The sequence below is a fragment of the Eriocheir sinensis genome, chromosome 62, assembly GCF_024679095.1.
Source record: "Eriocheir sinensis breed Jianghai 21 chromosome 62, ASM2467909v1, whole genome shotgun sequence".
NCBI classification, from domain to species: domain Eukaryota; kingdom Metazoa; phylum Arthropoda; class Malacostraca; order Decapoda; family Varunidae; genus Eriocheir; species Eriocheir sinensis.
Genome location: NC_066570.1, coordinates 7770292 through 7783166, shown reverse-complemented (window position 1 = coordinate 7783166; position 12875 = coordinate 7770292). Strand labels below are relative to the sequence as shown.

The window sequence follows — 12875 nt, the reverse complement described above, 5'->3', positions numbered from 1 at the left end:
GGCCTGACAGGGCGGCGGTTCGAGCCCGCTCAGGCCGGATTCTTTCCGTTGACTAGCAGTGGTTACTGTCCCCCCTTGAGCAAGGGGGATGGGGTGTGTGGTGTGTGAGGTCCTGGCAGTACCCAGAGATCGACGATATAGAGCACTTGCTCATGTCGGGAGAGTACCTGCTGGCGGTTACGAGTCCAACACGTGATCAGGCCGTGGTGGTGAATTACACACACACACACACACACACACACACAGAGAGAGAGAGAGAGTGTTACATAATTCTAAAGTGATAGACTTGTGCTGCAAAGCTTGAAATAAATCTTTCAGGATTATCTTCCTTTCAAAAGTCTTTTTTACCTTCTCTGCCCTTTCCTCCTTGTCATTCTGATCCCGCTCCTCCTCCTCAAGTCCACGTGATGGGCAATAAGTGACTCAGCGCAGGCACCAATTCAATATTAAGACTAAAATCAGTATCTGGAAGCTCTCCCTCCACCATTCCTCACACAAGCACACGCTGGACGCCGCCTGGAGTGTATATAAAGGCTCGCCTCTCCCTGGCTGCCACACAAGTCTTCCGGAGCTCCCTTGAAACACTCACAGCAACTATGTAAGTAGACAGGTTGTGTTACTGTTGGTGATGCTGTTGAGTTGCCGTAGTCGTTCACGGTCTCCTCTCATTATGTTTTATTATTCATGTAGTTACGAAAACCATGCAAATAGTTCTGTAGTTAATATCGATTTAGTGTCCATGATGTCTGTTGTCTTAACTTGGATCCTCCGATAACTTTTATCAACAAATAGATGTGACAAGCTGAGGTGTGAAAAGTGACCTGTTGGCTGTCTGCACAAGATAAACCAAAGCCGATTAACTTCATCATCTTGGTGGAGAGCAAAAGGGTAAACTCGAAATGTGAACCACTGAGTAGGGAATCGAACCCGGACCTTCAGAATGAGAGCAGGGCAGCATACACTCTAGCACTCATCGGCGTAGGCTACATTTCGAGTTTTCCTGTTATTACCAGGTAGGCTATTTATTGGGAGTTACGCCGTATCTTCTTACACATATTCCGGTAAGAGCAGTGATATCAACAATCACATACCTTGATCCGATTCGGTTCCTGAGTGCTGTGAACAATTTTCATCGAATGGAGACAGAAGAGTTTTTATTAACTATTGGAAACGGTAGCCCCACTCATACCCAAGCAAGACACCACAATGAGGGAAGAGCAGCAATAATCATGAACCATTCACACATTAAATTCTTTTAGGCGAAGTTTTCATGTGTGTGGTCCCACAACACGGCGTGTTCTCTTATCTTGTAGACAAAGCAGCTCTGCTAAACCACTTGACGATTCTCTTGGTAGGCGACCTCCCACTACTCGTCTTCTACGCCCAGACACAACTGACGTCTTTTTGTTTACATACAGCCGGGCGGTTGCTCGTATCCCGAACCGTTTTCCATCCGTACGGACAACCGACAACTAGCTCCCGGTTTGGAGAACGGGCAACCGCTGTTGCCCGTACGCCCAAAGGTTGAAGAAAAACGGACAGTGTGACATCGCCTTAATAAATAATCTGACATTTTCTATGTTCTGGTCCAACACCTATGACAGATGTGCGACGCTTGCGTCTATAACAACGACACCTCTCCTTCCACAGGGCTCGTCTTCTGCTCCCGGTCATGACTGTGGCCCTGGCCATGGTGGCAGGCGCCATGGGCCAGCAGGTGGGCTGTCCTTCAGGATATTCCGAGGCTCAGATTCCGACCTTCAGCCTTATCAAAGCAAGCAAGCCTGAGCTTGATGGATTAATTCAAGACCAAAGTTTTGGGGACTTGGTGTACAATTGCTTCCTTGGAAGGAATTGTGACCAATGCGCCCAGAATGACGCGGTTAGACAGGCATTAGGTAAGTCTTGTATCTCCTCGTGCATCAACACCACTTTTTACTTTACCTTTCACTCCATTGAACACACTCGATAATGTTACAGAACTTAAGGATTTTAGTTCAGATTGTACATGTGACTTGCTTCTGTTACAATGCACACTCAGTAATATAACAATCACGTATTCAAGGGTAACTGTGCAAATAACTCGTAACTTCCTCTTGTTACAACGTACTCATTAATATCATAATCGAGTGTTGGTGACTGACTGTGCAGCTGACTCATCATTCCGTCTTCCTGTTACAGCGCTGCTGCCGTGGCTGTTCCGAGAGTGCGTCCAGAAACCTGCCGTCTGCGACAATAATCAGAGATCCAGAGCAGTATACATTGCCACAGAAATCAAAAAGTGGTACCCCAAACAGTACCAGGAAATCCTCACCCTTATCAGCTCTTAATAGGCACTTCACTACACAACCCGTCCCGCCACCCCTCATGTTTCCCGCTATGTAACTCCCATCAGTGTTTGTGGACTGTCTACACACACGTCAACTACTCCTTGTTGATGTCTGTTCATATTTGATATTAAATTTAATAAATCTATAATGTGAAGATTCTAGTTATTCTATATTTCCCAGTGATACCCACTTTTGTTTTCCTCCTTAGTCTGATAAAAGTTATCGTTTGGATTTACTGAAATAGCAATGTTTTGGACAGGGTGATGGGACCAGCAGGAACAACTCGCTACACACACACACACACACACACACACACACACACATGCGCGCACACAGGCACCCGCACCTGCACTTACTACACCTGCACCAGCAGCCACACCCACACCCACACCCGCATCCACGCACACAGGCGCATCCACCGACACGCAGCCCCACTCAACCCCCCCCCCCCCCCTCGAACTATGCCACCATAGATAGGCTACTCTTCCTTCTCCTACAATGGGAGGGGGTTATTCCGGAGGGCATAACAGCTGCATCTCCTTTATACTAGTAGCCTGTGAGTCCGTGATTTTTTGTGATTTTTTCCCCTCCCGTCCTGTGCTCGCGCCCCCTCGGGAGAGTATCCGCGCCCTACCAGGGGGGCACGCTCCCCCCCACCCTCCCTGGTTGAGAAGCACTAGTCTAGCCTACACCAGCACCCACACACATGATTTGCACCGTGCCGTCATCAACACAGATTCTGCCCTTCCCCGACTCGACTTGACACAATACACTTTGCCATTGTATTCTTTGTAAATTATATTTTGTTAGTAAAATGCAAACTTCTGCCGAAAAATTCCCAAGTAGTGAATGAACCGGCTGCCATAATTTGCAGGAGCAGCGCTTAGTGGGCTTTTTTTGTGCGTGTCCTTGAGCTGCCTCGTTTACCGTAAAATTATTTTTACTATTATTGTTATTATTTTATTATTACCAAAAAAAAAAAAAAAAAAAAAAACGCGCGCGCGCGCAAAGATTACACACAAGTAAAAATGAGAGAGAGAGAGAGAGAGAGAGAGAGAGAGAGAGAGAGAGAGAGAGAGAGAGAGAGAGAGAGAGAACGCCCTCACGGCCGAAGTGGACGTCTCAGCCCTGAGCACCCAGCGTGCCAAAACAGCTGCCCACCTGTGATGTCGCGCACGTCCCCCTTATGTGACAGTGACCACGAACAACACGTGGGCCACACTCACATTATTATTAAAAAAATAAAAATAAATAAAAGTGATACTGGGCAAGCTTTGGAATAGGTGCCCTCGAGGAAGAGGGCTCCTTTAGCTCGAGAAATTCCACGCCCTACCAATAGGCTTTTAAACCTATGTGCTCTTGTTTAAATAAGAGAGAGAGAGAGAGAGAGAGAGAGAGAGAGAGAGAGAGAGAGAGAGAGAGAGAGAGAGAGAGAGAGACGGGAGGGGAGGGGAGGGGAGGGGAGTGAAGAGAAGAGGGGAGGGGGGAGAGAGAGAGAGAGAGAGAGAGAGAGAGAGAGAGAGAGAGAGAGAGAGAGAGAGAGAGAGAGAGAGAGAGAGAGAGAGAGAGAGAGAGAGATTTTTTTATTTTTTGGCCATCAGCCCTGGCTGGGCTATTAGGCCATATTTATTTGCTTTTTATGTATGTTTTGCTTATTTTGTTGTTGTAGTTGTTTATTTTTATAATCATCAATCACTCAGTCATTTTTATAATCATCATTCACACAGTCATTTTTATAGTCATCATTCACACAGTCATTTTCATAATCATCATTCACACAGTCATTTTTATAATCATCAATCACTCAGTCATTTTTATAATCATCATTCACACAGTCATTTTTATAATCATCATTCACACAGTCATTTTTATAATCATCAATCACTCAGTCATTTTTATAATCATCATTCACACAGTCATTTTTATAATCATCAATCACTCAGTCATTTTTATAATCATCATTCACACAGTCATTTTTATAATCATCATTCACACAGTCATTTTTATAATCATCAATCACTCAGTCATTTTATAATCATCATTCACACAGTCATTTTATAATCATCAATCACTCAGTCATTTTTATAATCATCATTCACACAGTCATTTTTATAATCATCATTCACACAGTCATTTTTATAATCATCAATCACTCAGTCATTTTTATAATCATCATTCACACAGACATTTTTATAATCATCATTCACACAGTCATTTTTATAATCATCAATCACTCAGTCATTTTTATAATCATCATTCACACAGTCATTTTTATAATCATCATTCACACAGTCATTTTTATAATCATCATTCACAGTCATTTTTATTACCACCATTCACACAGTCATTTTTATAATCATCAATCACTCAGTCATTTTTATAATCATCATTCACACAGTCATTTTTATAATCATCAATCACTCAGTCATTTTTATAATCATCATTCACACAGTCATTTTTATAATCATCATTCACACAGTCATTTTTATAATCATCATTCACACAGTCATTTTTATAATCATCATTCACACAGTCATTTTTATAATCATCATTCACACAGTCATTTTTATAATCATCATTCACACAGTCATTTTTATAATCATCAATCACTCAGTCATTTTTATAATCATCATTCACACAGTCATTTTTATAATCATCATTCACACAGTCATTTTTATAATCATCATTCACACAGTCATTTTTATAATCATCATTCACACAGTCATTTTTATAATCATCATTCACACAGTCATTTTTATAATCATCATTCACACAGTCATTTTTATAATCATCATTCACACAGTCATTTTTATTACCACCATTCACAGTCATTTTTATAATCATCATTCACACAGTCATTTTTATAATCATCATTCACACAGTCATTTTTATTACCACCATTCACACAGTCATTTATATGATCATCATTCACACAGTCATTCATTCAGCACATACACTCTTCATTACATCCAGAGTACCTAACCAAAGCTAGCTAAGCAGGGGTGGGCGGGGACACACAAGCACACACACACACACACACGGGGCTGTGTGGCCCAGCAATAGACCAACATGGCATATAAAAATGAGATAACACATATATCAATTTTATATGTATCACCTGCTGATTATTACGTGGACCACAACAGTAACAATACATTGGTTTACATATTTTATAGGTAAGAGTACCTTTGTACGAAAATATTTATTATTTTATATAATAAGGAAAATTATCAATCCAGACAAAAAAAAATATACATATATTTCGGTCACATCTCGTCGATCAAGCAGGTCTCTCTTAAGAAAAGCATCAACAGGTCGGTCAACTCGGGATTCCCGTCACCAAGAACTGTGTCCAAGGTGATGGGAATGTCCCTGGCGCTGCAGTAGTTTACCAGTGGACCGCGTTCACGGGTAAATAAATCTACTGCAGCGCAAGATGAGGTGACCGATGGATAGTGTATTATCACACGTTTGACATAGTGGTGGAAAGGTTCTGTTAATGTAGGGGGTCAGGTGTGTGAGCCGGGTGCAGTTTAGGCGCAGCCGGCTCAAGACTACTTCCTCGCGGCGAGAGGAGCGGTTGGCGGTGCTCCACTCTCCGAGACTAGGTTTTATTGTATTTAAGGCCAGGTCGGTCCACTGACTTTGCCACAGAAGATGTATTGATGTTTTCCCAAGAGAGAGACACGATTGAAGATCACGAGGGACTTCCCAGGTTCCCTCGAGTTCGACAGTCGATTTAGCCAAGGCGTCTGCCTGCTCATTGCCGTGTATGTTGCAGTGACCAGGCACCCAGATCAGCGAGATGGACTTGGGACATGAGTGGAGTTTATTAATGACGCGACCCTGTATTTCATTTGTGTCAGTTCTCAAGGACTCACTGGCCTGAAGGGCTGACATTGAGTCTGAGAATATAATAAATGAATGATGGTGAGAGTTTATAGCAAAATCTATGGGTTTATCAATAGCGAAAAGTTCTGAAGAGAAGACAGATATATGGATCGGCAGCCGATACCTGAAGGCACATTCACTCGACCACACACTTGCACCCACACATTCTTCCGTCTTGGAGCCGTCAGTGTACACGTGGTGGGGGTTTTGGTGAGTGGCGAGCAGGGCACGGAAGTGCTGGTGGACCTCAGCCTCCGGCGTCATGGGTTTAGGTCGAGGTAGTATATCACATTTTATGTGTATGTTTGGCGTTTCCCATGGCGCTATATTTAGCGTCACCAGTTTGTCGCAGTCACTCAAATCCACACCTAGCTCCTGGCATAGCGAGTGGAGGCGCACGGCAAGTGGCCTGCGCGGTGCTCTGAGCCCGTACTCATAGTGCACCAGTGGGGCGCAGGCCACGTTGCCAATGCTGGTTTTCCGGAGTGTTTTTATTCCGTACAAGAGCACCAAGTGCTCTCGACGGATACGGAGGGGAGGAACATTTGCCTCCACCTCAAGCCGGGCTGTGCGTGTACACCTTAGGGCTCCAAGGCACTTTCGTAAGTATTCATTCTGAAACACAGACGGGAGAGAGACGGGAGGAAGGGCAGGGGAGGAGAGGAGGGGAGGGAGGAGGGAGGGAAGAGAGAGAGAGAGAGAGAGAGAGAGAGAGAGAGAGAGAGAGAGAGAGAGAGAGAGAGAGAGATTTGACTTGATTTCATACGGTTTATTGACAAATTACAGTCAAATGGATGAGACAGATTTCTGCTTGCACCCCTAAATTACTTTGCCCTACTGTGGCGTACTCTTAAGTGCATAGAAAATAGAACATACATATTGTTGGCATTAGGCAGTGCATAAACAATTCACGCTAAATCGGCAGGCAAATAACACTTTGCAACAAGCGGCGAGTACGGAAGACGCCTTAAACAGCGTAACCCCAAGATCGAAATAAGTAAGGTCGACCGACGCGCAGCCCGTCGATGACGTCACGAGAAGGGATCTCTCATTCTCTCACAGGCGCGGTTCCTCTCCCATCCTCTTTCACAATCAGCGGTAATTAGGTTATTTTCAAAGGAGGAAGTCTCTCTCTCTCTCTCTCTCTCTCTCTCTCTCTCTATCTCTGTGTTTGTGTCTGTGTGTGTGTGTGTGTGTGTGTTGACTGCTGTTTTGCACTAAAAACCACACACACACACACACACACACACACACACACACACACACACATATATATATATATATATATATATATATATATATATATATATATATATATATATATATATATATATATATATATATATATATGCTGCGAAAGGCAATTTTGATTATATAATAAAATAAAGTTGTCACAAAGTGATAAACATCGTCCAACCAATAACACCAATATGATAACCGGTTGGCTTACTCGGACCGCATCTTACGTCTCTAGTGTCTTCCTCTCCCTGCCCAATACTTGTACGGGACAAGTTACCTGATGGTCACTCACACGTCCAACAGGCCAGCACCTGCCTGCTAACCCTGACCCCAAAGCACTGTCCTCATGCCGGATATATCAGGTGGAAAATACAGAATCCCTCTGGGTAGAAACAATAGGTAGGAAGGAGAAGCTTGTCATATGAGTACAATACAGGGATAGTAGCCAACCCCTTTTACAGGAAATTAGTATGGCGTCAAGATATAGGAATGTGTGGGTAATCGGGGATTCTAATTATAGGAACATAGACTGGTATACTTTATCAGGAGACCAGGAGGCGCAGGATTTGTTAGATGTTATACAGGATAGTTTCTTTAAGCAGTTAATTAGAACACTTGCGAGGGAAGAATATATCTTGGATCTATTGTTGACTAATAGAGAGGACATAATAAGCAACATGGAGGTTGGGGATTCATTAGGTAACAGTGACCACAAGGAAGTTAGATTTAATATTAAATGGGAGGACAGAGTCAGCAGTAACAACACATTAATCTCAGACTCCAGGAAGGCGGACTACGAGGGGTTGAGAAAGCAGCTGCAAAGGATTAATGGGAGGAGGATCAGAAGTAGGTCAGGACCCAGAGCAGGGAGGTCACTCGTCAGGTCAGTAGCTTGGAGGGTGAGTACAATAGTCTGGTCAGGGAGATTAAACTAGGTCAGCAACAGTTTATACCTCACAGGGAAGCCAGGTCAACAGGTAATTACCCGCGAGGGATGACAGATAGGCTGAAAAAAGAAACAGGAAGGAAAGGAAAGCTTATATGTTAGAATCGAGAAGGAGGAAACTCACCTAAGGGACAGATACAACGATTTAGCTAGAACAGTAAAGAAAAGTACGCGGATAGAGAAACGTAATTATGAGATTAAAATTGCCAGGGAAGCAAAGACCAATTCGGTTTGAGGCCCGCTTTTATTCATTATCTGCATCAATGACATAGACAATGAGATAACCAGTGACATAGGTAAATTTACGATGACACCAAAATAGGACGCACTATTAGGATAGGGGAGGATGCCAGAGCACTGCAGGAGGATCTAAACAGTCAGCTTGGTCAGAAAAATGGCAGATGAATTTTAACATCACCAAGTTTAGCGTACTAAGTGTATAGGAACACGCAACCCATTACACGGGTATAGTTTAGACTACGACGATAGGCAAGGCAGTGTGTGAAAGGGATTTGGGAGTGTTAGTGAACTCTAACCTAAAACTAAGGAAGCAATGTATTAGTGCTGCCTTGTGTAGGCCAGTCGGCCTCTTGCAGTCTCCCTATGTTCTTATGTTCTTCGAATGTTCTTATGAGAGAGTGGGCAGCGAATGAGAGTACAGTAGACTCTACACGATCAATATTATTGGCACAATATATTGACTCATTTTTATTGTGCAATATTTGTTTCCCCCAACACAGCCCTATATTATTGCGCAATATCGGCAGCCGTGTGAAGGATTTCAGAGAGACAGCATGACGGACATTGATGTTGCTTTAATCGGAATTGCGCAATATTACCCTCACACTACTCAGTATATTCGTATTGTGCGATAAAATATCAAACTCTTTTTGATGTCTTCAATATATTGTAATTCTTCAATACCGCCCCTTCACTGCCAATAATATTGTACAATACTGAATATTGCGCAATAATATTGATCGTGTAGGGTCAGCAAGGGCAACGAATGTGAGTGTGTGTGTGTGTGTGTGTGTGTGTGTGTGTGTGTGTGTGTGTGTGTGTGTGTGTGTGTGTGTTGCATAATTCAAAAGTGACAGACTTGTGCTGCAAAGCTTGAAATAAATCTTTCAGCATTATCTTCCTTTCAAGTCTCCTCTACCTTCTCTGCCCCTTCCTCTTCGTCATTCTGATCCCGCTCCTCCTCCTGCTCCTCCTCAAGGTCAACAAGGTCAATAAGTGACTCAGCGCAGGTATCAATTCAATATTAAGACCAGAGCTGGGCACTTCCGTACCTCTGTCCGCACCTCCGCTCCTCCGGACCTGCGGACCTTTAAACGAGGTGCGGAGGTCCGAAGTGCGGAAAGTTTTTCAAAAGTGCGGAAGTAACAGGTGCGGAACGGCAGTATTTTAAGTCCGTACCTCCGCACCTGAGGTTTTCAAGGATAAAAAAAATGAAAACGACAAACAGTCCGCGCTCTGCAGTAATACTTCCGGTCGTTTACGCGGTCTGTGCTGCAGGGCATGTTTTCCCGCCACTTGAGTGACGTCACTCATTCAGATTTACGGCCCGATGTTGCATGTGTACTGAGGTATGATAATTATGATGAGTGTAAAAGTAGTTACTTTACTTCAGGTGGTGGAGATTCTATGCGTTAAAATGACAATAATGATAACAAAAATAATGGTAATAGTAATAATAATAATAATAATGATAATAATAATGCTGCTGCAGTATTGCCTTGTATTTCTTTTTTTTAAGGTACGGACTAGATTTTTCAGGCGCGCTTTAATAGTTTTGGGTACGGTACCGGAGGTGCGGAGGTGCGGTACCGGAACGAGTGAAAAATTTTTAGGCGCGGAAGTACAGGTACGGACTATATGTGTTTCGAGGTGCGGAGGAGCGGTACCGGACTACCCGATATCCAGTAACGCGCCCAGCTCTGATTAAGACTAAAATCAGCATCTGGAAGCTCTCCCTCCCCCCTCCTTTCACATGCCCACGCTAGACGCTGCCCGGATGGTATATAAAGGCCAGCCGCTTTCTGGCTGGCACTCAAGTCTTCCGGTGACCCCTTGTAACACGCACAGCAACTATGTAAGTAGAGAGGCGGTGCTGCGCCTGATGCTGCTGTTGTGTTGCTGTAGTCATTCACGGTCTCCTTTCATTCTCTATTATTATTCATGTATATAGTTAAGAAAACAATACCAATAATTTATCTGCTGTAGTTGATATCGATTTAGTCTCCATGATTTCTTTTTGTCTTAACTTGAATCCTCCGATAACTTTTATCAACAAATTGATGTGACAAGCTGAGGTGTGAAAAGTGACCTGTTGGCTGTCTGCATGAGATAAACCAAAGCCGATTAACTTCATCATCTTGGTGGAGAGCAAAAGGGTAGACTCGAAATGTGCACCACTGAGTAGGGAATCGAACCCGGACCTTCAGAATGAGAGCAGGGCAGCATACACTCTCGCACTCACTGGTGTATATTTCGATATTTTCCTGTTATTACCACGTAGGCTATTAATAAGGAGTTACGCCTTATCTTCCTACACATCTTCTGGTAAAAGCAGTTTCATCAATAACCACATACCTTAACCATTGATCCGGTGCGGTTCCTGCTCACGCCGGATTTAGTTTATTCTAAAGAATAATCCTTGACATTTTCTATGTTCTGGTCCAACACCCATGACAGAGATGTGCGACGCTTGCGCCTATAACAACGACACCTCTCCTTCCACAGGGCTCGTCTTCTGCTCCCGGTGATGACTGTGGCCCTGGCCATGGTGGCAGGCGCCATGGGCCAGCAGGTGGGCTGTCCTTCAGGATATTCCGAGGCTCAGATTCCGACGTTCAGCCTTATCAATGCAGAAAAACCTGTTATTGATAAATTACTTCAGGATCAAGCTTTTGTGGATTTGGTGTACAATTGCTTCCTTGGAAAAAATTGCGACCAATGCTCCCAGAAAGACGAGGCTAGACAGGCATTAGGTAAGTCTTGTATCTCCTCGTGCATCAACGCCACTTTTTACTTTACCTTTCACTTCATTGAACACACTCGATAATGTTACAGAACTTCAGTGTCTTAATTCAGACTGTACATGTGACTTGCTTCTGGTACAATCCACACTCAGTAGTATTATAATCAAGTGTTCTGGGGTAACTGTGCATCTAACTCCCAAACTTCCTCCTGTTACAATGCACTCAATAGTATCATATTCGAGAGTTTGTGACTGACTGTGCATTTGACTCATTATTCCGTCCTGTTACAGTGGTGTTGCCGTGGGTGTTCATTCATTGCACCCAGAACCCTGCCATCTGCAACCAGGAGCAGAGAGCCAGGGCATCATACATTGCCACAGAAATCAACAAAAGGTACTCCAAACAGTACCAGGAAATCCTCCAGCTCTTCAATACTCAATAAGCACCTCAACACACAACCCATCCTGCCACCCCTCATGTTTCCCGCTATATAACTTCCATCAGTGTTTGTGGACTGTCTACACACACGTCAACTACTCCTTGTTGAAGTCTGTTCATATTTGATATTTAATTTAATAAATCCATAATGTGAAGATTCCAGTTATTATTTATTTCCCAGTGATACAAACTTTTGTTTTCCTCCTTAGTCTGATGAAAGTTATCGTTTGGATTTACTGAAATAGCAATGTTTTGGACAAGGCTGGGTGAGGGTGATGGGACCAGCAGGAACAACTCGCTACACACACACACACACACACACACACATGCGCGCACACAGGCACCCGCACCTGCACTTACTACACCTGCACCAGCAGCCACACCCACACCCACACCCGCATCCACGCACACAGGCGCATCCACCGACACGCAGCCCCCCTATTCCCCCTACAGGCACCCACACCCAAGGAATTGTCTAGCCCAGGGGTTCTCAACCTTTTGCAAGCTGGGCCCCCAAAGCTGGTTCAGTGCAGTTGGGGCCCCCCTCCTCCCTGCGATACCCACTCAACCCCCCCCCCCCCCTCGAACTATGCCACCATAGATAGATAGATAGATAGATAGATAGACAAATAACCCTTGGCTAGGCTACTCTTCCTTTTCCTACAATGGGGGGGGAGGGGAGGGGGAATTATTCCGGAGGGCATAACAGCTGCATCTCCTTTATACTAATAGCCTGTGAGTCCGTGATTTTTTGTGATTTTTTCCCCTCCCGTCCTGTGCTCGCGCCCCACCAGGGGAGCACGCCCCCCCCACCCTGGTTGAGAAGCACTAGTCTAGCCCACACCAGCACCCACACACCTGATTTGCACCGTGCCGTCATCAACACAGATTATGCCCTTCCCCGACTCGACTTGACACAATACACTTTGCCATTGTATTCTTTGTAAATTATATTTTGTTAGTAAAATACAAACTTCTGCCGAAAAATTCCCAAGTAGTGAATGAACCGGCTGCCATAATTTGCAGGAGCAGCGCTTAGTGGGCTTT

The 12875-nt window shown here is 44.1% G+C and overlaps 1 protein-coding gene across 1 annotated transcript; it reads left to right on the top strand.

The window, feature by feature from the left end:
* The first annotated feature begins 463 nt into the window (after positions 1–463).
* On the top strand, positions 464–11985 carry LOC126986727 (uncharacterized). Its single transcript, XM_050843096.1, has 3 exons — positions 464–598; positions 1651–1898; positions 11681–11985. Coding segments are annotated over exons 1-3 (402 nt in total). The 5' UTR covers positions 464–596; the 3' UTR covers positions 11833–11985.
* Positions 11986–12875: the final 890 nt, after the last annotated feature.

Excerpts from the sequence above, each read along its gene's own strand:
- LOC126986727 (XM_050843096.1), top strand. Across the intron at positions 1,899-11,680 it reads CGCGGTTAGACAGGCATTAG|TGGTGTTGCCGTGGGTGTTC; the intron begins GTAAGTCTTGTA and ends GTCCTGTTACAG.